Source organism: Amblyomma americanum, chromosome 1 (genome assembly GCF_052857255.1).
Source record: "Amblyomma americanum isolate KBUSLIRL-KWMA chromosome 1, ASM5285725v1, whole genome shotgun sequence".
In the NCBI taxonomy this organism is placed as follows: Eukaryota; Metazoa; Arthropoda; class Arachnida; order Ixodida; family Ixodidae; genus Amblyomma; species Amblyomma americanum.
The window spans coordinates 46,954,584-46,978,539 of NC_135497.1; the positions used below are offsets into that span (position 1 = coordinate 46,954,584).

The 23,956-nt window shown below is 48.3% G+C and overlaps 2 protein-coding genes across 2 annotated transcripts; both read right to left on the reverse strand.

The window, feature by feature from the left end:
- Positions 1 to 761: 761 nt before the first annotated feature.
- LOC144132381 (uncharacterized) lies at positions 762 to 2,804 on the reverse strand. Its single transcript, XM_077664776.1, has 6 exons — positions 2,602 to 2,804; positions 2,406 to 2,466; positions 2,052 to 2,160; positions 1,688 to 1,780; positions 1,142 to 1,341; positions 762 to 935 (listed from the first exon to the last, which is right to left on the reverse strand). The coding sequence occupies exons 1-6, from the start codon at positions 2,802 to 2,804 to the stop codon at positions 762 to 764; spliced, it is 840 nt and encodes a 279-aa protein (XP_077520902.1).
- A 4,042-nt stretch (positions 2,805 to 6,846) lies between these two features.
- On the reverse strand, positions 6,847 to 10,302 carry LOC144132438 (histone-lysine N-methyltransferase set-17-like). The gene is made up of 3 exons (XM_077664888.1): positions 10,273 to 10,302; positions 8,760 to 8,945; positions 6,847 to 7,134 (listed from the first exon to the last, which is right to left on the reverse strand). The coding sequence occupies exons 1-3, from the start codon at positions 10,300 to 10,302 to the stop codon at positions 6,847 to 6,849; spliced, it is 504 nt and encodes a 167-aa protein (XP_077521014.1).
- Between the last annotated feature and the right edge of the window lie 13,654 nt (positions 10,303 to 23,956).

Genomic DNA, 23,956 nt, shown 5'->3' on the forward strand with positions numbered 1-23,956 from the left:
TTGGGATCGAATCCCGCACCTCCCGCATGCGAGGTGGATGCTCAACCACTATGCCACCACTGCAGTCATTAGAGGTTTTCACCGAACAGCAAAACATGAAGCACAGTCATGCAGAGCTTTACAAAATATGCAGGCAACACTGCATGAAAAGCCCCATTACAGCAGGTGTATGGTTTGGTCACTAACACCTCTGCATCTTGGAGAACGTGAAATGGTAACAAAATGGTAAAATGGTAACAAGAAAAATGCACATACAGACTGACTAGATATTATATATCTGCGTATTGCACAATGTAAAAAGGCAAAATTAGAAATATGCATAAACAAACCGACTAGAAAATATCACACACGTGCATGTCGCTGAGGGTAAAAAGGTACAGTAACAAAAACTACAAACCTCCTGCGACTTGCAGAAGGCTATAAAAAACAGTACCAACGATTACAAGCCTTCAGCGACTTGCAGAAGGCTATCAAAAAACAGTACCAAAAACTACAAGCCTTCTGCGACTTGCAGAAGACTAAAAAAATGAGTAACAAAAACTACAAACCTCCTGCAACTTGCAGAAGGCTATAAAAAGAGTAACAAGAAATACAAGCCTTCTGCGACTTGCAGAAGGCTGTAAAAAAAGCAGTAACATAAGCTACTAACCTTCTGCGACTTGTTGAAAGTGATAAAAAACAGTAACACAAACAACAAACCTTCTGCGACTTGCAGTAGGCTGTACAAAAAATAAAGGCTGCACAAACATGACAACCGGAACTTAATGCGGTGGTGGATGTATCTGGTAGTGGAGCATCAGCAACAGGAAGGAGACGGCCACCACGAGCTGCTCGTGCAGGCGCACAGACTGCTCCCTGGTGTCCCGAACTGCTGCCGCCAGGTCTGCTACAGTGGCTGTTAATTGCCGCCTGTCGGCAGCAGCCTCGTTGAGGTGCTGCACATACAAAAAGGGTCGACTGCAAAATCAAGGTCCATTTCTCTTTCATGTTATCGATGACGTACTGAAATATGGTGAGCGACGTCCCACAACAGGTGATCATACAGAGTTAAGCACGGATTTGGAAAGGTGAATTTGACAACATTATGTTGCATGGAACTGCATCTGCTGTACAAAATGTGGTGCATGGTGTCAGCGCGTACCTCCAGGAGGCGTGCCTGAAATTCGGCATCCCTCCTGTTGCGAGCCTCAGTGAGGTCCGCTGTGCGCCGTGTCTCGCGAAGGAGATCAGCCACCTCCTCGTCCCGCTGCCTCCTCCGCCACACAGGACGACCCGGAACTGGTGGTGAGGGCGGTGAGGCAAATGAGGGCAGTGTGGACAGAGCAGTCGGCTGCTGGGTGCCTGCCGGAGGGAAAAAAGTCTGAATGTGCAACTTGTCATACAATACAGCACAATGTGCAATAAGCAAACTGTTGAGTGCAATGTCTGAGGGCAACAGAGCAGAGTACATAAAAGCAGTTACAATCAGTGATATGACAAAGGCAGCATTGTTTCAGTGTACTCAATGTGCACATCAGCCCTGTCACAGCTCCCACTGTAAGAGGGAAACAGCTGAAACAACGTGCCAATGCTGGATGTGCAGAAAACTTGTGCACATTGTAAAACAACTGTGACTATTAATTTGAGGCAGCTAGCAAAAATGGTAATTTGCACTCTGCATAGCATCTATACTGGCAGGTGAACTCACTGGCTATCTCGGCATGCTGGTGTTGCTGCTCCTCCTCCAGCAGCTCAAGAGGTGTTGTCTCACTTGCCCCTGCCCACGACATATTGGTGTCATCTAGATGAAATCATTACACAAGACACAACTGCTCAGTGAACAGTTTCAGTATAGCGGGAGATCTGTACGACTAAAATGTGAGCTTAGTGATTAACGCGGGACAATCAAGGCGAAAACACACTACCAGAAAAGAGAAGGTAAAGAAGCTGAGGCTGCATTTGCAGTCACCAATTTATGCACTCTTACACCTTCCAAATTTAGCAGGAACACATATGAGGTCATCACCAGCGTACACAAGCTGTAAGTCACACACACAGAATGGTTCAGCTACCAGCTGCAGAGCGGTGCTCCCTCTGTAGGCCGCTGGTACCCGGTACGCTGCCCACTGAAGCTCTGTGGCCGCGAGGTGGGCTGAGGGAATGAGGTGGGCTGGCCTGCTCCTGCAAGTAGGAAGGCACAGTACCTCACGTTCAAACATGAATGTCTTGCAGTTCATCAGAGGGCTGCATTGCTTACTGCACATGACCCTGAGGTTCGATCAAGAACCCTTCATTACCAGCAAGCTGCAACCTTTGCAATTGCTTGTAACGTCACAGCAGTTGACTAACGACAGTGGACATACCAGCTGCTGGCGGGGGGAAGCGACCTGCTGACAGTATGGCCTCCCGACGCTCCCGGCACTCACTGGCCCGACCAGCTGCACGACGTGGCCAGCCCTACCCGATAGCCTGCCGCCACTGGTGCCCCTGCGATATATGATGCGGAAATGTACGTTCAAACGGTGCTCCACAGACCACTGTTGACAGGCTCAGCCTTGGCTAGCTTGCAGCCGCGCCAATTCTATGCACCACTGGGAGGCCAACACATGCCAAGTGTGGCACCAGAGCTCAGCCGACTTCACAGCCGGACCCTCTCGATTCAGTGCGGCGGCAATCCGTTCCCACAGCTCCCCCCTGCGAGCCGCCGGATACTCGGGCGAGAGCTCTGACGCAGCCCGTGCCAAGGGCGGATGCTGCTCGAGAAGCTCGATCAGCAACAGCCCCTGGGCGACGGACATGCGTGGCCTCTTCGGTGGGGTCGCCATTTCAAATGATAACGGTTTTCACCCCAGTTCCCTAGGCGATTTCTCGGTATCGACCTGAGAGAAATTAATTTTGTAGAAAGGGAATTGTAGGAAATCTGCAATAGTGGTCACTTACATATATATACGTGTGCTGCTTTGAAACAACTTGTAGCAAAGTTATGAAAGAACACAGATTAGTAAGACGGTTTTAAATGTGCGCCTAAGTGTTTGCTCACCCTTTTTCGTTCCCATGCTCATATTCGTTTACTTTTGTCATGTCAGTAAGCGACCACCAACATAATTACCTCCACATGTCGTTTTCGTCGATTTTCGTGCCGACAGCTCCTTGCACGTTGATCTCTGCAGGCCCGTAGCAGTCACTGCCTTCAAACGAATTTTTCTGTGCACTTAATACATGCGCAAAATGCCTTGATTTTAGACGACACGCAAAAAAAGACAGGAACAGTAGCTGTGGGATCAGCGGCTTTCTAGCAGGCCACCATGTTAACTCTATACCACTGCCAGCGTGCCCTCATGGCGAAAGAATTTACCCAAAAGCAAATTTAATTGCGAACTGAGAACGCTTCTAATTTTCCTTCATGTTGTTGAGTTCGCAGCACAGTTTATTACCAAAATAAGCACTAGTTTTTTCCTTCATTGCATTTGTTTATTTTTAGACTGACATATTCACGCTTTACCGCTGACACCACACCTTCGAGGCAACAAAAGTGACTGAACAGCAAACTTAATTGCAAAACTGAGAACACTTATTGATTTCCTTGGTCTAGTTGAATTTGAAATAGTTTCTTAACAAAATAAAACAATAATTATTTTATTCACTGCATCTTTACAGGAACACGTTAGCCTGCGGTCCCTTGTCGTGCGAATAAATGCTTTCGGGGCGGAGCCACCGCAACACTGCTACTAATTGGTTGATCCCGCAGTTGGCGTCTTGCGGTGCCGTCATTTTGACGTCACGCTCTCAAACTTGAGAGCGATTTAGAGAGCGGTACAGAATACGGCCCCAGTTAACTTGCCACGATGAACAAGCAAGGTGCGACACTATAAAAATGTTTTAGGTCTACCTGTGACTGCTCGTGCAGGTGCAGTACGTGCAGCTGCAGATTCCCTGCGTCCTATGCCGGTGTTTCCGCCGGGTATGCATTTCTAAGTTGTATTGCGTAGAGAAGAGGTCTCCGCACTTTTCACAGGCGAGCAACACGCTGTGCAAGGGAACGATATTGACGTCCTCTGAAAAAGAACCAACCAGTGGGAGGAGTGAATGAGCACATGTAGAGTGAAGAACTGCCCAGAGAATTCAGTGTTCTTAATGAGTACTGTAGAAGAAAGGAAAAGGCCATCAGTAGTACTTTTTCACATCAGTTCCTCAGTATAAATTCTGTGCATGGCAGTTTTCTTAAGGTAGTAATAAAAAAGTACATCATATTAAATATTTGCCTGTTCGCGATACAAAGGCAGCGTGATTGTACTAACCCGCACAGAGCAGTCAGTAGGCAATATATACAATAAGATAAAAAGGCAGTGCCTTTCCTGGAAGCGCGATCGACCAGCTTCGCATCGGCACACATGCATCGAATGAGGAGTTTTCACAATGCTGATGTCTTTTTCATGCACTATGGATATATACATAAAAAGCAAGCACCCATTCTTTTTAATCAATAGTTTAATACCCCTGCTATTCAGGCAATGTGTCACTGTTCCTTCACCTTTTGCCCACATGTCCTCGCACAAAAAGGTCCGCCGTCTCTGCTGACATTCATAGTGTTCATAACTAGGCATATTCGAATTAGCTTAGACTTGAAGAGGGAACGGAAGAAGCTAGTGAAGAGGAAGTCCATTAACGGGTTAGCAGCAAGAAGGAAAATAGAGGAATTCAGGATATCGCTGCCGAACAGATATTCAGCTTTAACTGAGGAAGACGATCTTAATGTACAACAATAAACGATAATCTGACAGCTGTCATTACGAAGTGTGCAGTAAAAGTAGGCGGTAGGACGGTTCGACAGGATACCGGCAAGCTATCTCAAGAGACAAAAGATCTTATCAACAAACGCCAAAGCATGAGGACGCATAACCCTACAGACAGAATAGAACTAGCAGAGCTATCACGGTTAATAAATAAGCGCAAGATAGTTGACATAAGGAAGTTTAATATGGAGAGAATCGAACATGCTCTAAAGAACGGGGGCTGCCTAAAAGCGGTGAAGAGGAAACTAGGCATGGGTAAAAACCAGATGTATGTGTTAATAGACAAGGAGGGCAATGTCATTAGCAATATGGATAAGATAGTTAAAGGAGCAGACGAGTTCTATACAAATCTATACAGAAGCCAATGTAATCAGGACGGTAATGAGAGAGAGTAGCCCACACCAATGCATCGTCCCTCCAGTAACGAAAGAGGAAGTAAAGAAAGCCTTAGGAGCAATGGAAAGGGCAAAAGCAGCTGGGGAGGATCAGATAACAGCAGATCTCTTGAAGGACGGAGGGGAGATCGTGCTAGAAAAACTAGCCACCCTGTATACGCAATGCCTTATGACCTCGACCGTACCAGAAGCCAGGAAGAACGCAAACATTATCTTAATTCATAACAAGGGAGACGTCAAGGACTTGAAAAATTACAGGCCGATCGGCTTACTCTTCGTTGCCTGCAAGATATTTACTAAGGTATTCGCTAATTTATCAGGGCAACTTTAGACTTCAATCAACCAAATGATCAGACAGGCTTTTGTAAAAGATACTCCACAATAGGTCATAGTTACAGTGTCAGTCAGGTGATAGAAAAATGCGAAGAATACTACAAACCTCTATGCACAGCCTTCATTGATTACGAGAAAGCGCTTGACTCAGTGCAAATATCAGCAGTCATACAGGCATTGCGGAATCAGGGTGTAGAAGAGCCTTATATCAAAATACTGGAAGCTACATATAGCAAAATGGCATTGCTCTGGGACAGTTGGTATGAATCCATCTTTGGGCCAGGGTGAACTTTGGGACGCATCAACGTAGGCAGACGCATTGAAACACAGAACACCATAGCTACCTTAGTCCTCCATAAAGTCGGCAAGAAAAATCCAATAAGGAAGGGCGTCAGGCAAGGAGACACGATCTCGACAATGCTATTCCTCCCCTGTTTGCAGGAGGTATTCCGAGGCATGAAATGGGAACAGTTGGGGATAAGAGTTCAAGGGGAATACCAAAATAATCTGCGATTCGCTGATGACATTGCCTTGCTGAGTCACTCCGGAGGTGAACTACAAATCATGATCAATGAGTTAGACATGCCGAGCAGAACGGTGGGTCTAAATATTAACATGCAGAAAACCAAACTAATGATCAACAGCCTAAAAGCCTAGCAGGAGAACAGCAGTTCACAATTGGCAGCGAGGTTCTGGAAGTGGTAAAGAAATACGTCCACTTAGGGCAGGTAATGACGGCTGATCCGGATGATGAGAGGGAAATAACTAGAAGGATAAGAATGGGGTGGAGCGCATATGGCAGGTTCTCTCAGATCATGAATAGCAGGTTACCGATATACCTCAATAGAAAAGTGTACAACAGCTGTATCTTATCGTTAGTCACCCTACAGGGCAGAAGCGTGGAGGCTAACGAAAAGGGTTCAGCTTAAGTTAAGGACAACACAGCGATCCATGGAAAGAAAAATGATAGGTGTAACGTTAAGAGACAGGAAGCGGGCAGAGTGGGTGAGGGAACAAACACGCATTAATGACATCCTAGTCGAAATCAAGAGGAAGAAATGGGCTTGGGCAGGGCATGTAATGCAAAGGCGAGGTAACTGCTGGTCCTTAAGGGTAGCGAAGTGGATTCCAAGAGAAGGCAAGCGTAGCAGGGGGTGGCAGAAGATTAGGTGGGCGGATGAGATTAAGAAGTTTGCAAGCATAAGGTGAGCGCAGCTGGCAAAGGATAGGGTGAATTGGAGAAACATGGCAGAGGCCTTTGCCCTGCAGGGGGTGTAGTCAGGCTGATGAGGATGATGATGTTGAATCAGGCGTGTTCGCAGCTTGCATGCCCTATCAGCCAATTGTTATCTACCAGCTAAGGACTGCAGGATAAGCTTCTCCTCACCTTCTTTCAACGCCCCTCGTCCTCTTGGGTTCCCGAGCAAACTCTTCGCGAACGATGCTGAATATCCAACGAGCAGTTCTTCGTCGGGGCCTATGTTTCTTAGTGCGCGGTAGTAGATGTCTTCGTTGAAGAGCAAGGCCACGAGGTTTTGTTTGCACTTGCTGGGTGAGTAGTTTATGTTGTTCATCCAGTGACTGCGGTCTTGATTGCGGCCGTCTACCACGAAGAACTCCCCACATCGTCGCACCTGTGCAATGCAGAGGTTCAACCGTCTAAACGCTCAAGTCAAATTTTTTCTCTACCATACTCAGGCAAAACAACGGACGCAAAAAAACGTGGGGTAAATTTTAAGTGTCCGGAAACGGGCCAGTATTTTGGTATCTAATCTGATACCTCTGCCACTTGGGCATTTCGAACGCCCTCGAACCGACCAGTCTATCCTCTCTAAGGCCACTGAGCGCTGTTACACGGAAGGGTTCTTTGGCCATCGAGACACCGTTAGCGTACCGTGTACCATATTACCTTTACCGAAGTACCAGCCCGCCCACCGCCTGCGAGCACGCGCTGATTGGCTCGGATGATCCAGGCACGCCTGCCGGGTACCTGGCGCCATCTGGCGCCGTTAGGGTGTTTTGCGCGTGTGCATTGGCTGTGCGCGGGCTCCCGGTACGAATCAATGGAGCAGCGCAGAACTCTGGAGATTTCGAGGGCCTCCCAGCAGTTGCCGTGTGAACTCTCGGACGCGATTGCTCGCAGCAACGAGTAGGAGAATAAAACCTGGGCAGTATCATTTTTGAAAAAGTGGAACTAAAAATATACAACTTATTTAGATGATGATGATGATGATAGTAAATTTTTATGGCGCAAGGGCTTCTGAGGCCAAAGAGCGCCATGGAACAAGGTATTTTGGTCTACTGAAAACTTATTTTGCGGAAAAAAAAAGGGCAGCCCGGGCTACCAAACACTTCGACGTGCATATATGTGCCATTCTCAGCGATATAAAACAACCAAAACCAGCTTCCTTAAAAGTGCATGAATGCTACTACATTCATCTAACGAATAAATATTTTGTTTTTAACCTTTTAGCTTAGCCTTCAGCTTACACTCAAGAGAGCAAGCTGCCGGGCTAGTTGGTGATGCATGTTGTAAACTAGGAAGCGCAAAATACCGGACGAGGGACAGAGTAAGGGACACAAAAAACAGGTTCACGAGCGCCCGTGAACCTGTTTTTTTGTGTCCCTAACTCTGTCAGTCGTCCGGTATTTTGCGCTTCCTAGTTTACACTCAAGCTTCGAGCTTGGCCTGTGAGTGCAACTCTTGTACGGTGAGCGCGACGGTTTAGCGTGAACCAGCACCGGTAGCCGTACCAGAGGTTTCCCAAAAATTTGCAAGGAAAATGAAAAGGCCCCAAATGATGGACCTGGTGACTCATGCAGCGATGTCCCATGGTTTTGTTTCATGCTTTGCGTGCCAAAGAAGTTTGGCAAAATGGTTAGGCACTGACAACCATAGGTGAGCGTCGTTACATATTTTTTTTCTTTTTCCTCTGACATTATAATAACGCGGCCTTTCAGTGCAGCCGTACAGTATTATACAATGACGTTGGAAAGTCCGCATGCTCACTGTATCCTCGATATGCGGTTTGCAATTGTAGTCATCCGCTGTAATCTTTCCTTCTAACACAACAATGGCACGTATTTCTGCATAATCTGTATCCGCGAAAAAACTCCCCTCGAATGCCCTTGCAAGTATGGGACAGAGTAACAATGCGAGCAGCGTAGTGCAATTGCAACCCAAGTGTTCCGAACGTTGTCTATAAGAGCATTTACAACCTGAGTCTGAGTATTCTGCACACTGGCCGGGCAAGCTCACCGGCCAGGTGCAGCCGCCATTTTCGATGCTGTCCACCTTGACTGCGTGATACGGGCCCAAGTGCAGTCCCTTGGGCAGCGCCTTCAACGTGAACACTCCCAGCGGGACGCCCTTGACTGTAGACTTGCCCGAGGCCAGGAACTCGAACAAGCTCGTACCTACGAGACTGGAGTCTTGCGACTGCACCTGCGTATAGGAGTATTATTCTGCCGTGTTCAGCAGCCGCTGTACTGCTAAATGGGGGCTCGGGCATACAAGTTAAATATTATGGCGCTGGCTGTTAGTGCTAGGATTGCCGTGTTTCGCGCCGTAATAGCGGTCGTCATCCCGGCGCGTGTTTGCGATTAAGTACCCGTTACCCCCTCCCCCCCCCAAAGAAACGTTCGCGTGAAAACAGGTTGACTAGTGCAGGCCAAAGCTTGTGACCACCAAAAACAGACGAAAACGTGTACACGGCCTGGTTAATAAGCCGTATATAGCACATAAATGGGTGGACGCTATGATTTCGCGGGTGATTTGGAGCGCACATGGGGTGATGCATTTTTGGATTTAGTATCGCGTTCAAGCCGGTATCGCAACGTTCTTGAAATATACTCGACGTTTTTTCATTGATCCGATTTACATTGTCTGAGCTAAGGCGAGAAAGGACAAGCTACGACAGCGTTGAGGTTCGAACTGTTTTTAATTGCGCTGCTACCGCTGCATCGCCCAACTTGCTCTTTCTTGTCCGGCGCCGCGTGCCATGGCCTGCGAGCCGAGCGCGGCGCGAAGAGCGCTACAGCGCCCCCCCTCCCCGCCACCCCCCCTGCGTAGAGCGGAAGCCACAGGATGCGCCCAGCGGATGTGCTTGGAGGAAGGTGCGCACAATGATGGCGCAGCCGAAGCGAGAGTGAGTGGAGAGCCGACGGGCAGAGGAGTGGCCACGTAGGCTGGTTTGAGTCGGTCAGCAGCCACGACGTCTTCACAGCCGTTGACGTCAACGTGAAGCTCTTCTACGCACGATGGAGCATGCGGAACGGTCCTTCGTAGGCCGGCGTGAGGGGTGGACGGACATGGTCACGGCGGATGAAGACATGGGTGCACGAGGCCAGGTCCTAGCTGACGAACACGGACTGAGGTTGACGGGCTGCAGCGGTGACAGGAGTTATGTGGCGAAATGGGTTGCGTAGGTCGCGTGGAAGCGTCATGGATTAATGGAGGGTGAAAAGAGAAAAGAATTAATCAGGGAGACGAGGGAAACACCGTAGTCTACCTCAGCAGAACAGCTGCCGAGGTCAGCCTTCAGTGCCGAGCGAATGCCCAAGAGGTCCCGTGGGGAAGGTGGTCGGACCAGCGCTGCTTTGGCTGATCAGTGGTAAGGGCAGCCTTCAGTAGTCGATGCAGACGTTCCACCATGGCATTGGCCGAAGGGTGGTAGGCGATCGTATGGATGTGTCGGACGCCCAGAATATTGGCCAAGGCAGTAAACTGGGCCGATTGAAACTGGCGGCCGCGGTCAGTGGTGACGACAGACGGGCAGCCGAAACGAGACCCAGCCAGCCATGAAGGCCGAAGCAACGGTCTCGGCAGTTGTGGCAGCAATGGGCAACGCCTCAGGCCAGCAGGTGAAACCATCCACACACGTAAGCAGATAACAGGCCACACGTGATATTGGGAGGGGTCCAACAATGTCTACGTGAACGTGGGAAAACCGTGCGTCAGGCGGCCGAAAAGGAGAGGAAGGCGTGACGGTACGCCGGTGAACTTTGACGCGCTGCCAGTGAAGGCAGGTTCGTGCCCAGTGCGGATGTCGTCATTGATGCTTGGCCAAAGGAAACGAGGTGTGGGTGTGATCAGCTTCTGCCTCACACGAATGCCTGGGTGGCTCATACGGTACAGTTTATCAAAAATGGTGCGACGGAAAGCCAAAGGTACGCAGGGGCGCTAGACGCTAGTGGACGTCTCGCACGTAATGTTATGGGAGGAAAACGGCAGTGGACATTCGGCGGAGGACAGGCACATGGATAGGTGCGAACGCGATGCAGATATGGATCGTTGCGCTGTGCGGCCGCTAGCTCGGCCATGTCCACTGGTGATTCGGACGACATGAGACCGACACGAGAAAGTACATCAGCAGCAGCATTCTCCGGGCCATGGACGTGACGGAGATTCAGCGTAAACTCGGAGATAAAACACAGTTGGCGGACCTCACGTGCAGTGTAGGTACTGTGGTTCCTTTGGAAGGCAATCTCCAAGGGCTTATGGTCCGTGATGACGTGAAAGTCCCGGCCCTCCAGGAAGTGGCGAAAATGCTTGATGGCGAAGTGCACAGCGAGCAGTTCTCGACCGAAGGTGCTGTATTTAGTCTCAGGTGGCTTCAGATTTTGGGAGAAAAACTGAGAGGCTGCCGACTAGAGACATGCTGCTCCAGAACTGCGCCGACGGCAATGCAAGAGGTGTCGGTGACGAGGCGCAGTGGAGCATCAGGAACTGGATGTATGAGCAAAGTGGTATCTGCGAGCGCCTTCTTGGCAGCAGAAACTGTAGTTGCAGCGTCTTCAGTCCGCTCAAGTGGCGCAGCAGAACCTTTTTTAGTCGCCAAAAAGATCGGTCAGAGGCTCGGGAAAGCGGCGCACTTCGGAGGGAAGCGGCGATGAAAGTTAAGGAGGCCCAAGAATTCTCTGAGCTTTTTAAGTGGCGGGGGGTTGAAAAATCTTGAATGGCTTTGACTTTGCTGTCGAGAGGCCGAATACCTTGTAGAGTGACGAGGTGTCCAAGGAACTTTATTGTAGCTACACCAAAGAGGCACTTGTTCGGGTTGATAACGAGCCCATATTCATCACGTCGGTTGAAGAGGGCGCGCAGATGAGCTTCGTGCTCAGAACCTGATGAACTTGAGACGAGAACATCATCGATGTAAGCGAACATGAAGTCGAGGCCTCGCGTACCCTCGTTGATAGCTCGCTGAAAAGTCTGTGCGGCGCTGCGCAAGCCAAAAGGCATCCGCACATACTCAAAGAGGCCGAATGATGTGGTAATGGCAGTCTTAGGAATACCAGTGGGCTCCACAGGAATTTGATAAGTCTTCACGAAGTCTATATTAGAGAAGACCATGCACCCAGCCAGATTTGATGTGAAGTCCTGTATGTGAGGAAGTGGATAGCGGTCTGGTAGAGTGTGAGCATTGAGGGTGCCGTAATCTCCACATGGTCTCCAGTCGCCCGCATCTTTCTTTGGGACCATGTGAAGTGGCGATGCCTAGTTGCTTAAGGAAGCGCGTACTATGCCGAGTTCTAGTATTTTATTTATTTATTTATTTAAATACCCTAAAGGCCCAAGTGGGCATTACATAGGGGGGGAGGGCATGAAAACAACACAATACAGATTATTGGCACACAGTACTTAACAAATACAAAGAATAACTATATATACAAATTGCAAGTACACATCACTGCAGTCGCTGACAGATACATAGGTTGAGCGTATGAGACTTAATGCTTCAACAATACTGAAAATATCACGGTGAATTTTCTAGGCCAAGGTGCGATGAAAGTTTTGTTTGAAAATGTGATAACTCAGTTTCAGAAACTATGTCAGCCGGTAACGAGTTCCACTCTGCCATAGATAATAGTAAGGGTGATGTTTGATATTTCAGTGTTCGTGCGAAGATGGGTTGCACTTTGTGGGAATGATCAGACCGGGATGAAACATGATGGGCAGGGGCGATGCGATCAGCTGTGAACGGGGAGCCATCGTAGTACAAGGAATGAAAAAACGATAAACGAGAGAACTTGCGTCGAGTGATAAGGTCGGGAATACTGATAGTTTGCTTCAATAATGACACGCTTTCATACGGTGAGTATGAAGAAAGGATGAACCTCACAGCTTTATTTTGCACAGACTCAAGACGGTTAATTAATGAAACACTACTTGGACTCCATATTAAAGATGCATATTCTAAGGCTGACCTTATGAGTGTAGTATACGCGCGAAGCTTTGTCTCGGGGTTGGCAAGATATAGACGACGTTTGATGAGTCCCAGTTTCTTAAATGCTTTGTTTGTGATGTGATTTATGTGGGTGTTCCAGCTTAAATCTGCACTGAGATAAACACCTAGGTACTTAAAACAATCCGTTCTTTCAACTGTATTCTCATTAATTGTGTAGACATTAGAAGGTATATTAGTGCGCGTGGAAAAGGTCATCAACATTGTTTTTTTTATATTAATTTCCATCTGCCATAGCTGGCACCATTCATTTAGGCGCACTAAGTCGGTCTGTAGAATAACTGCATCAAGGGGGGTGACTATCCTTCTATAGACTACGCAGTCGTCAGCGAACAGTCGCACGTTAGATGATATGTTAGATGCTATGTCATTAATGTAAATTAAAAATAGTAATGGCCCTAAAACGGATCCCTGTGGGACTCCCGATATGACTCGTGAACTGCTCGATGAATACTCTTTAATTTTGACGCTTTGGGAGCGATTACTTAGGAATTCTCCGATCCAACGGGTGATATCGCGGTGCAGTTGTAGGTTGTTAATTTTCTTCATTAGTCTTATGTGGGGAACGCGATCGAAAGCTTTTGAAAAATCTATAAATATGGCATCAGTATATATTAATTCGTGTACCGATTCATGAAGATCTGTTAAGAGCTCAAATAGCTGTGTTTGGCAGGACTTTTTTTGCCTAAAGCCATGCTGGTTAGCAATAAGCAAGTTATTGGCGTTTAGGTGGGCCATTATGTTTGAGTAGAGGATATGTTCAAGCAACTTGCAACAAATCGATGTTAGTGATATGGGGCGATAATTTTCCGGTGACGTGCTATCACCGGATTTAAAAACTGGGCTGACGTTTGCGGTTTTCCAGTCATCGGGAATGCATCCTGTATCTAAAGACTGCTGAAATATTAAAGTTAGTAAGGCAGCCGACACGTGCTCGGTAAGTTTAAGAAGTTTGGTATTGATACCGTCTGGACCAGGGCTACAATTAAGTGGAAGTCGCTCAATAGCTCGGGCAACACCAGCTGCGCTAATGATGATTGGTTCTGATGGATGAAGCACTAACGGTTGTTTAGGTTCACGATAATTAAAAGGCACTGATTCGGTTGTAAAGGTGTCTGTAAAATGCTTGTTGAATAGGTCAGGCATTGCCTCTGGAGGTGCCACACGTCCGTCCGCATCTTTCAATACTGGTATCTCATGGCTGCCCTTAGGGTTTATCACTTGCCAGAATTTTGCAGGGTTGGTTCTTAACAATTCGGGTAAAGTGTGGTTAAAAAATTTGTTTTTAGCCTTCTTTATGGCGATTTTGGTCGTAGCAGATACGTCTTTGTACTGTTGCCAGGCGCTGTCAGAGTTGACTTCCTTAGCTCTACGGTACACTTTTTTCTTTTTGTTTAGACACTTCTTAACATCTTTTGTGAACCAGGGGGAGTCAGTTCTTGTTTTGATGTGTAATTTTGGGATGCAGGCATGCTCGATTTCCTTCAACTTATCGCGAAATAACAACCAATTTTCGTTTGCCGTGCGAGTTACAAAGGTGGTTTGAAAAATATGCGCAAAGTCTCTTAGCATGCGGTTTATTTTTTCATGATCGCATTTCGGGTAGTTTAGGATACATTTGGTCGTAATATGCTTGGCAGGAACATATATGGGTACTAAACTGTGGACGAATCTGTGATCGCTTATCTCTTCGAGTACGTAGGTGCGGGAATGAGTAGGAAGGTTTGTAAATAACAGATCTAGAACGTGGCCACCTCGGGTGGGCTCCTGTACCAGCTGAGTTAAATGAAACGCTGTCATTGTATCAAGCAGGCGGGAACATTCATGGCGATTCGATCCGGAAGTGACAGATGACGTTTTCCAGTTAATAGCGGAATAATTGAAGTCGCCTCCTAACAGTACAATGCTTTGGGGGTATGTAGCGAAAATGTATTCTAGTGCATCCTGCAGGTGATCGACAAAATCGGAAAGACTGTTTGGAGGCCGGTAGCATGCACCTATGATATATGTGACACCTTTGAGCCGAACCATGACCCATAGCAGCTCAAGACACGTTTCAAAGGCGACGGGACATGGCTGATAATCGCTCCGTATGGCGATCATTACGCCTCCTCCCCTACCCTCCTTCCTGTCTTTTCGAAAAACAGTTAGGTCCACAGGAAGTGATAGTTCGCTGTTGGTAACGTCGGGCGTTAGCCATGTCTCGGTGCCAAGAATGATGTCTGGAGAGCACGTAAAAATTATGCCTTTCATGGTGTCAAGTTTGGGAACAATACTGCGGAAGTTTGCAAGAAGAACAGAAATTTCTCGAAGCTTGCCGGATGACCACTTGCTTTGAGTTTCCGGTCATTTAGGACTGCGCGCTTCTTGTTCGAGTACCTTCACAACTTGTTCCAAAGCGGGGTCATATTTGTAGGTTGCACCACGCAACTGCAGCTTATTAAACCGAATAGTAAATCGCTCATTTTCCTTCCGAATACTTTTTGCATAATCCCTCAGTTTTTTTCGTTGTAGTTGGATTTTGGGTGAAAAGTCTTCTTCCAACCACATTTTGGGCACGACATCTTTTAGGTTGAATGCATTCCGTAGTACTTCTTCCTTTACCTTGAAATTTAGGAACTTGATGATGATTGGACGCTTGTAACCATCGCGACGCCGGCCGATGCGGTGGGCTCGTTCAATGTCGTTTGCATCCAGTTTAACTTTTAGGTGGGTGGAAATGAATTCCAGTATTTTGCTTTCGGTATTTTCATACTCTTCGCCTTCTGTTTCAGGCATGCCCTTTACCAACAGGTTGTTTCGCCTCATTCTATTGTTAAGATCGTCAACTACATTTCCAAGATCATTGCTTGTGCTTGCAACTACAGATTTGACTTCAGTAATCGCCCCATGAACAGAACAGACATTTTCCTTAATGCCGGACACGCCACCCATATTCTGCTCAATGACATCAATCCGTGATTTAATGTCAACAACATCGCGCTTGATTTCTTCCAACGTGGCTGTCGTAGCCTTGAAATTTTGGTCGTTTTCAGCAATGAAGTCTTTCAGCAAGTTAAGAACGTCCTCTACCTTTCCAGGTCCAGGATTGGCCTCAATGTCTCCAGCAGAAAGGAGGAGCAGCGCTAAGCATACAGATGCTAGTACATAAGAAGGTCGTGGTAAAAGAGCTTGTAGTAGCGCGGAAACGGTATTTCTTTGGACGGTTAATGTACTGCAACGATGTGAAGATGGTAGAAAGGTGCCAATGCGAGCGCGGTACGTGTTCACATCAGTGCCCATTTTGCAAGGTGCGTTTACAAGTTGCAAACATCCAACAGACCAGAACGGGATCAGCGGCCACAATGTACTAACAAATATAGCTACAAAGAAAAAGACAGAACCCTACCTACAACAAAGCAGGAGCAACTTAACACGTGTCACCAGTGGCCGCAGATCCCAAGGGTCCGGGGGCTGTCCGTTCCTTTTATGTATCCAGGTGGCGCGGTCAGCAGTGATGACGTCACGGAGACGACGGCAGCGCCGCTGTCACCACCAAGGGCTAGTTTGCAGGTCGATAAGGCGCAGATTGCTGAACTGATGTGCTGCTGACTGGCAGCGGCAAAGGCGATGACGTACTCGGCAGGAGCTGGATACCTACAACAAAGCAGGAGCAACTTAACACGTGTCACCAGTGGCCGCAGATCCCAAGGGTCCGGGGGCTGTCCGTTCCTTTTATGTATCCAGGTGGCGCGGTCAGCAGTGATGACGTCACGGAGACGACGGCAGCGCCGCTGTCACCACCAAGGGCTAGTTTGCAGGTCGATAAGGCGCAGATTGCTGAACTGATGTGCTGCTGACTGGCAGCGGCAAAGGCGATGACGTACTCGGCAGGAGCTGGATACCTACAACAAAGCAGGAGCAACTTAACACGTGTCACCAGTGGCCGCAGATCCCAAGGGTCCGGGGGCTGTCCGTTCCTTTTATGTATCCAGGTGGCGCGGTCAGCAGTGATGACGTCACGGAGACGACGGCAGCGCCGCTGTCACCACCAAGGGCTAGTTTGCAGGTCGATAAGGCGCAGATTGCTGAACTGATGTGCTGCTGACTGGCAGCGGCAAAGGCGATGACGTACTCGGCAGGAGCTGGATACCTACAACAAAGCAGGAGCAACTTAACACGTGTCACCAGTGGCCGCAGATGTGTTGTAACTCACGGCGAGCGATAGGAAGGCGTTCTCCAGACAAGCGGCGAGGGCGAGCAAACACCGGAGGCCCCGAAGTCACAATGTGGCGGGTGATCGAGTGCTTCACTGGTGACTCTCTGGTGTGCGGCTTTGTCAGGTTCAGAAAATCAGCGAGAACTTTCGCATACGGCGAAACAGGGAGGAGAGCGCCAAGCCCCGTCGCCGCAGCGGTGGAGAGTACGCCGTTGACGAAAAGGTGCGTGCTGAGATATATGGGCGATGAGCTTGCATGTCGACTTCTATGTTGAAGAAGCTGAGGAAGTTTGCGCCGAGAAGAGCTTGCGAGACGTCAGCGGTAGTGACAAAGGAAACGTACGGCGCAATGCCAGGTTAAGCGTAAGGGACCGTTGGCCGTACGTGCGAATGGGCGAGTTGTTGATCGCTTGAAGCAGGGAGGTCTGGCTGTTGCGACAGCGATATGCCCAAGAGGCAGCTATGACGCTGACCTGTGCTCCCGTGTCGGCCAGGAAGCGAGCGCCAGTGGTCTTGTCTTAAACATAAAATAGGCGGCATGCCCGTCCACCTGCACCATGCACTTGCCGCTGTCAGTGGCCGGTCGCAGCGTTTCCACGGGTGGGTGCACTTGCGAGCAGACCGAAGGTACGGTGGTACCAGCATACAGCCGAGGGCAAGGTGTCGGGCCGCACGGGCGTCAGATGGTTGGGGCTCTGAAGAATGCGAAGGTGGCAGGGAGCAGTGGAGTGACCAGAAATTTGGCGACGAACGGCGTGATAAGGGCGCGGGGACATCGAACCGGCTGGCATGAGCATCAAGTCGACATTCGATGCTGGCAAGCTGGGAGTCTGCGGCAGTAGTTGGAGGCGAACTGGTCACAGAGCTGACGTTAGGGAGCCGTGAGTAATCCGCAACACGGTCAGCGAGTTCAGCGAGCTTGTCTAATGAAACATCACCCTCAGCTGCGAGGATGGGGACCATGTGTTGGGGACGGATGGACGGATGGACAGACAGACAGACAGACAGTCAGAAAAACTTTATTGCTGAAAGTAAGTTTTATACCCATTGGGGAAGAACCGTTTGTTGGGGAAGACACTGAAGGAACAACTCACGCAGAAGGGGGTCGTGCTGAGCAGCGCAGCCCACAAGAAGCTGGCGCATGCGACCGAGGAGCTGCGAAGGGCGGCTGTCACAAAGCTCTGTAGCGCTGAGGAGCTGCAGGAGTTTGCTGCCCTCGGACACTGACTTGCGGTCGATGATAGCGGCCTTCAACGTGTCGAAGGGTCGAGCCGAGTCCGGCGAGCTGACGTCCGCGAAGTCCTCAGCGACGTCAGGAGGCAGGGACGACACGAGGTGGAGGAACATGGTCTCCTGGCTGGTGATACGTCGCAGCTGGAAATGAACCTCAACCAGCAGGAGCCAGGCGCGGGGGCTATTGGACCAAAATGGCGGCAGGCTGACTAGCTGGAACGCGGCCACCGAAGCACCAGGAGCCTGAGCGTTCTGGGACTGGTCACTGCCGGTAGGAAGGGCGGAAGAGTTAGGGGAATCCATGTAGGAGGATGGGGTTGCGTGTTCGAAGCCGGGTCGCCAAATCTGTCGGAGCTAAGGCGAGGAAGAACCAGATCCGACAGCGTTGAAGTTCGAACTGTTTTTAATTGCTGTTGTTTTTGTTGTTACCCTCATACAATGGCACATGCCCACATGGGGGATTGGCCAAGAATTGGGGGCACAGAGAGTTTTTCAGATAAATAATTCCTGGGCGAAAATGAAATAAATGCTGAGGAAGGAAGAAGTAAACAAAAAGGAACAGCGAAATGAAACGAGAAATGCATAACGCACGCAGGAGATCGACACTGAGCTTTATAGCCATGTGGCTAAATGACAATGATAATTGTAAGAATAATTCACATGAGGTTCCATATAGTGCACAACCATGAAGGGGCAAAATGCAGCCCCCCCCCCTCCCCATTTGTGTCCTGTCTTTTCGTAGCTTCGCTATGGAACCTCATGTTCGACAAATGTCCGAGACGTGCCTGTCCTGGTAAAGGGGCACAAAGAGTTCCTTATCCTAAACAACGACAATACTGGCGAGAATGAGAAAGTAATTGCGCCAAGCTGTCACGTGCCCACCTACACGTCCAGTAGAGTACTCTGTATAAGCTTACGTGCAACTATAAAACCCCTCCTTGCCGTTTCTGTTAACGTCTGCGTTTAAAAAAAAAGCGCGGCTTCGACGGCCTGCATTTGAAGTTACCTATGTTTCTCAGATCGGAAAGAAAACCGAAGCTTATTCACGGTGTTTGCGGAAAGACCAAGTAACACACAAAGACCACGATAAACTGATTATTCCCTCATGATTACAGGGGCAGCGTTATTGACTGTCATAAAACAGGTCATGACTTTATTCGTAGAGTAATAAACAACCCTCGTCATAATCTTTTTAGGTATATCTATTTGCCTGTGATTAGACATTTCTATCTAGTGACAGTACATCGAATATGAGATATAATATGAGGCAAAATGTAAACCCTTCTTACGGAACAGCTTTACTGAGCTGAAGCGATGACCATGAGGCAAGCAACGTGTCCGTTCCGATACGCTTCGGAAACGCCATCGAACCGAAGACCGCAAATGGAAGAAGCTCGAGTATGCACATGAGCGTATCGACGCCAAAAGGTGCCTGTAATGACCCCACCGGGCAGTCGCATGTGAAACGTCAAAATCGGCGTGCCGCTAACTCCCGACCACTAATGCGAATGAAGAAAATTGAGAACTGGTTTTAGGGGAAACGAAATGGCGCAGTATCTGTCTCGCATATCGGCGGACACTTGAACCGCGCCGTAAGGAAAGGATAAAGGAGGGTGTGAAAGAAGAAAGAAAGAGGTGCCATAGTGGAGGGCTCCGGAATAATTTCGACCACCTGGGGATCTTTATCGTGCACTGATATCGCACAGCACACGGGCGCCTTAGCGCTTCCCCTCCAACGAAACTCGGCCGCCGCGGTCGGGTTCGAACCCGAGTACTCCGGATCAGTAGCCGAGCGCGCTAACCACTGAGCCACCGCGGCAAATCAAGCTTTCGCTGATTAATGTGCTAAGCCAACAAGTGCAGATATAATTATTTTTAAAACTGCCTTCGAAGTAATTAACTACGGCGCCTCAATTTGAATTTGGTGCCAAATATTCCAAAACTACTCGAAAACCTGAGAGCGCAGTCGAATTCGTTTGCAAAATTTTCAACATGTACTACTTCATTCGCTCTGCGAATCGAATACAAGGGTATCCGTGCAGCTATCTAAAGATTTTGGATATTCGCGCACCGCTATTAATGAGTAATGTTCGATGCACCGAGGCTGCCCTAAACAATACCAATTACAGCTAAGAACCACAAGGTAAACTTAAATATATGAGGAAATTTTAGTTAATTACGCAAGATGTTAATTTATTGCGCTCGTTTCATGATGTCCGTCAACGTCGCCGGCATGACCGCTTAAAAGCGATCGCTGTATCTCAAAAACCGTTTTTTGTATCACTTAGTTTACCAGCGAACATTCGGTAGTGAGCGTAGTCTCTTCTCTCGCCCGCATTATCGACCGGCACATTTAATTTTTGCACGAGCCCACACAATATATTAAACGTGCGCCGCGGTGGCTCAGTGTTTATGGCGCTGGGCTGCTGACCAGAAAGACGCGAGTTCGATCCCGGCCGCGGCGGTCGCATTTCCATGGGGGTGAAATTCTAGAGGACCGTGTACTGTGCGATGTCAGTGCACGTTAAAGAACCCCAAGTGGTAGAAATTTCTGGAGCCCTTCACTACGGCGTCCCTCATAGCCTCAGTCGCTTTGGGACGTTAAAGCATAATAAAACCAAAATAACACCAAATTTATTGAGCATTAACGCCAGCTGGGGCCATCAGGTCTGACCATGCAACGCACATCAAAGGAAAAGGACAGTGTGAACACGGAATGTTGTCCTCACCTCACTGTGCTCGACAACCATAGGTTCGTCCTCTCCAGTGGGAACTCCTGGGACAAAATGCAAGAGGACATAAGGTGTGGCGAAAACAGCAGGCGCAAATTCTAGGTGTGGGATGTTTACGCTGAGCCGCTTTGCAAAAAACACACCTTGCACATTTCTCAGGAAATGAAAATATTCTATCCTTCGTGAAATGCGCACGTCCAGCGCACCACCAGCTCTTATTGGGTCCAGGTCATTGAAAACTTAGAGGGCATGATCTGTCATTCCTATATCGCGGGCTTTACGGCAGGATTTGTTCGTTGCCTAAGCGTGCCTTCCTGGGGCATTTTTTAAGGCGAGAATATTAGAAGCCTTGTCGAAAAAAATATTATTTCGGTCATAAAATTCGCTGATTGGCTGGAGGAAAGTGATGTCACCGGACCAGATATACACACTGGCAGGAGAAAAGTAACGTCCCCAGACTGGAAATTACGCGACTGCCAATAAAGGCATAATTAGCGTCCTTCTAATGCCATTGCATTACCAGCACTATGTAATTAGGGGTCGCTGTGGTATAAGACACCCCCCGGAACTGCACGGCGAGCGGTACAGCACCACAACTGTGATACGAAAGTCTGGGAAGGCGTACAATGGAAGGTTACTATATCGTCGGTTCAAATCCTTACCGCAAGCTAGCCTCCGAATTGACTAGCAGATGCAAGCTAAATGTAACGATAAATCATATGACACCATCGGAAACATTGCGCGACAAATGGTTGTGTAACAATTTGGGTACGAATCACAGCAAAACTAGCGCCTTATGGAGGTCGGCCAGAGGCGAGTGTGTGTGTGTGTGTGTGTGTGTGTGTGTGTGTGTGTGTGTGTGTGTGTGTGTGTGTGTGTGACATGTATAGAATTGTCTGAAGTGGCGGTGCCCGGCTGGCTGAGTGCGTCTTACGGTCGCTGATGACATCACCCAAATGTTCTTGTCATCGCTCGGATTTTGCACACACACGTCACCGCCTTTTATCGTAATGGTACTAGTAGCAATGTTTCCTCATTAAAATGAGGCACGCAGTATTTATTTAGCAAACCCTTGATTTTCAGCGCCGCTGTTCGCTGGCCGCCCAATGTCTGCCTATCGTAACACAAGGTGGCCGAGATGAGCTCTGCATCATCCACTTGGGATAACCGCGAAAGGGCAGCTACACTCTATTTCACACACCAGGTGTAACGCTGCCAAATGTAGCGCTCTTGATTGCACCCATCTCCTTCCTCTTTCACTCCCGCCTAACTTCCTTTCCTTTTGGCGAGGTTGAGGTGCCCACCGGGAAGTTGTACAGTTAGTGCGCCTTTGCTTTCATCAAAACTAATTGGCTATGAGCATTATAATAAATTATCTCTTATTGCCGACATGCTGTCGCTTTCTCGTGCCTTCGACCACTCGACCAGAAAAAAAAAACGCGAAGTAACACGCCTTCCTTCAGTGTCATGGCGTCTTCCGTAACTTTCACAGCATTGCACCTGAACGAAGTACAGGCGAGAGTACTACACTCTCGCACCGTGACCGGTTCGCGCGTACTCTGGGGCATCAGGGGCCATCTTCCCCCTGGCTGCCAAACCACTTTTGCGTCATGCACTACAAGCAGGCTTTGTAGTGCTTAAACATGTGCGTGTCATCCTCCTGAAAGTACAAGTCGTCAGGGCACGACTGCGTTGTCTACGTATGTACTAACAGACGAAAACCAGCAGCTGGGTTGTGGAGCGCTGTCTGCGATGTACGCGACGTGTGTCGAGATCTCTGCTGCTGCGGAGTGTTCAGCCTGCATCGTTTCCAACTAGGTGTTAAAAATGCGGACCTGCGTCAACCCGACCGGGGCTGCTGCGTTTTTATGGAGGCAAAACACTAAGGCGCCCGTGTGCTGTGCGATGTCAGTGCACGTTAAAGATCCCCAGGTGGTCAAAATTATTCCGGAGCCCTCCACTACGGGTACCTCTTTATTCTTTTGTTCTTTCACTCCCTCATTTATCCCTTCCCTTACGGCGCGGTTAAGGTAGTTAACGTGTCCAACGATATTTGAGACACATACTGCGCCATTCCCTTTCCATCAAGACCATTTATTATTATTATTATTATTATTATTATTATTATTATTATTATTATGACGGACTGCTGCTTTTCAATGTCAGCGGCTGCACTTTAAAAGGACAGCAGTTATTTGTGTTCCTTGTTAGTGATAATATGGACTTTATTAGGGTCCCCGAATTCCATACAATTATGCTGTTTTTGTTGTTTTGAGCGCAAATACTATTCACAAGGCCCCAAGTTTCTCTTGTATGCAAGTAGCACGGAGCATGCATGACATGCAAAATATAATATTTTTGCGTAGTCAACGTCCACTTTTCCAACATTCTCTGGAGTGACTATCTTGTTGCTGCACCGTATGTGAAAAATTCCACGTAATGTCACATTTCCCTTCCAAGTAATCTGTCGCCTTACTGGTCTGGAGTGAAAAGCTGAGGAAACGTCTGAAACCAAATGGTCATATTTTCTGAACTGCTTCCCTGAGTGGCTTGTGCCCCAACAAAATAATTCAATTGTCTGCGTTTCCTTTTGAATGGTGTTGACTACACGTAGACTGATGATGCGTTGCGACGACGTCTTCCTAATTCGTTATGACTAAGCCGCTTTATTCGAGAGCAAATTTAACTTATAATTTATTTTTCCTTTCAAAGCATGAAGAAAAATCATCAAAAGCGACTGGCTCACAAGGAGACCTCACAGAAATCAACCCCTGATAACTACTTATTCTCAATCTCATCGTCCCTGCCAGAGTAAACTAAGAGGTGCCGGAGCAACACAGGAAAAAAAACAGAAAATTAGTTTTTGAGGAAAGGAAATGACTCAGTAATTGTCTCGCAGTCTCGATGGACACCCGAACCGCGAAGTGAAGGAAGGAAGGTTAAACTAAAAGAGGAAAGAGAGAAATAGGCGCCGTAGTGGCGGGCTCCGGAATAATTTCGACCACATGATATTTAACCTGCACTGACATCGCACAGCACACAGGCGCCT

Bases quoted from the DNA above. Each gene is read 5' to 3' on its own strand.
- LOC144132438 (XM_077664888.1), bottom strand. From the start codon at position 10,302: ATGGCTGGCTGGGTCTCGTTTCGGCTGCCC. The intron at 8,946-10,272 runs GTCTGTCGTCAC...TCCTATACGCAG, and splicing joins GGGTCTCGTTTCGGCTGCCC to GTGCAGTCGCAAGACTCCAG. The intron at 7,135-8,759 runs GTGAGCTTGCCC...TGCATTGCACAG, and splicing joins ATGGCGGCTGCACCTGGCCG to GTGCGACGATGTGGGGAGTT.
- LOC144132381 (XM_077664776.1), bottom strand. From the start codon at position 2,804: ATGGCGACCCCACCGAAGAGGCCACGCATGTCCGTCGCCCAGGGGCTG. The intron at 2,161-2,405 runs GTGAGTGCCGGG...TCCTACTTGCAG, and splicing joins TCGTGCAGCTGGTCGGGCCA to GAGCAGGCCAGCCCACCTCA. The intron at 1,342-1,687 runs GTGAGTTCACCT...TCCCTCCGGCAG, and splicing joins CCAGCATGCCGAGATAGCCA to GCACCCAGCAGCCGACTGCT.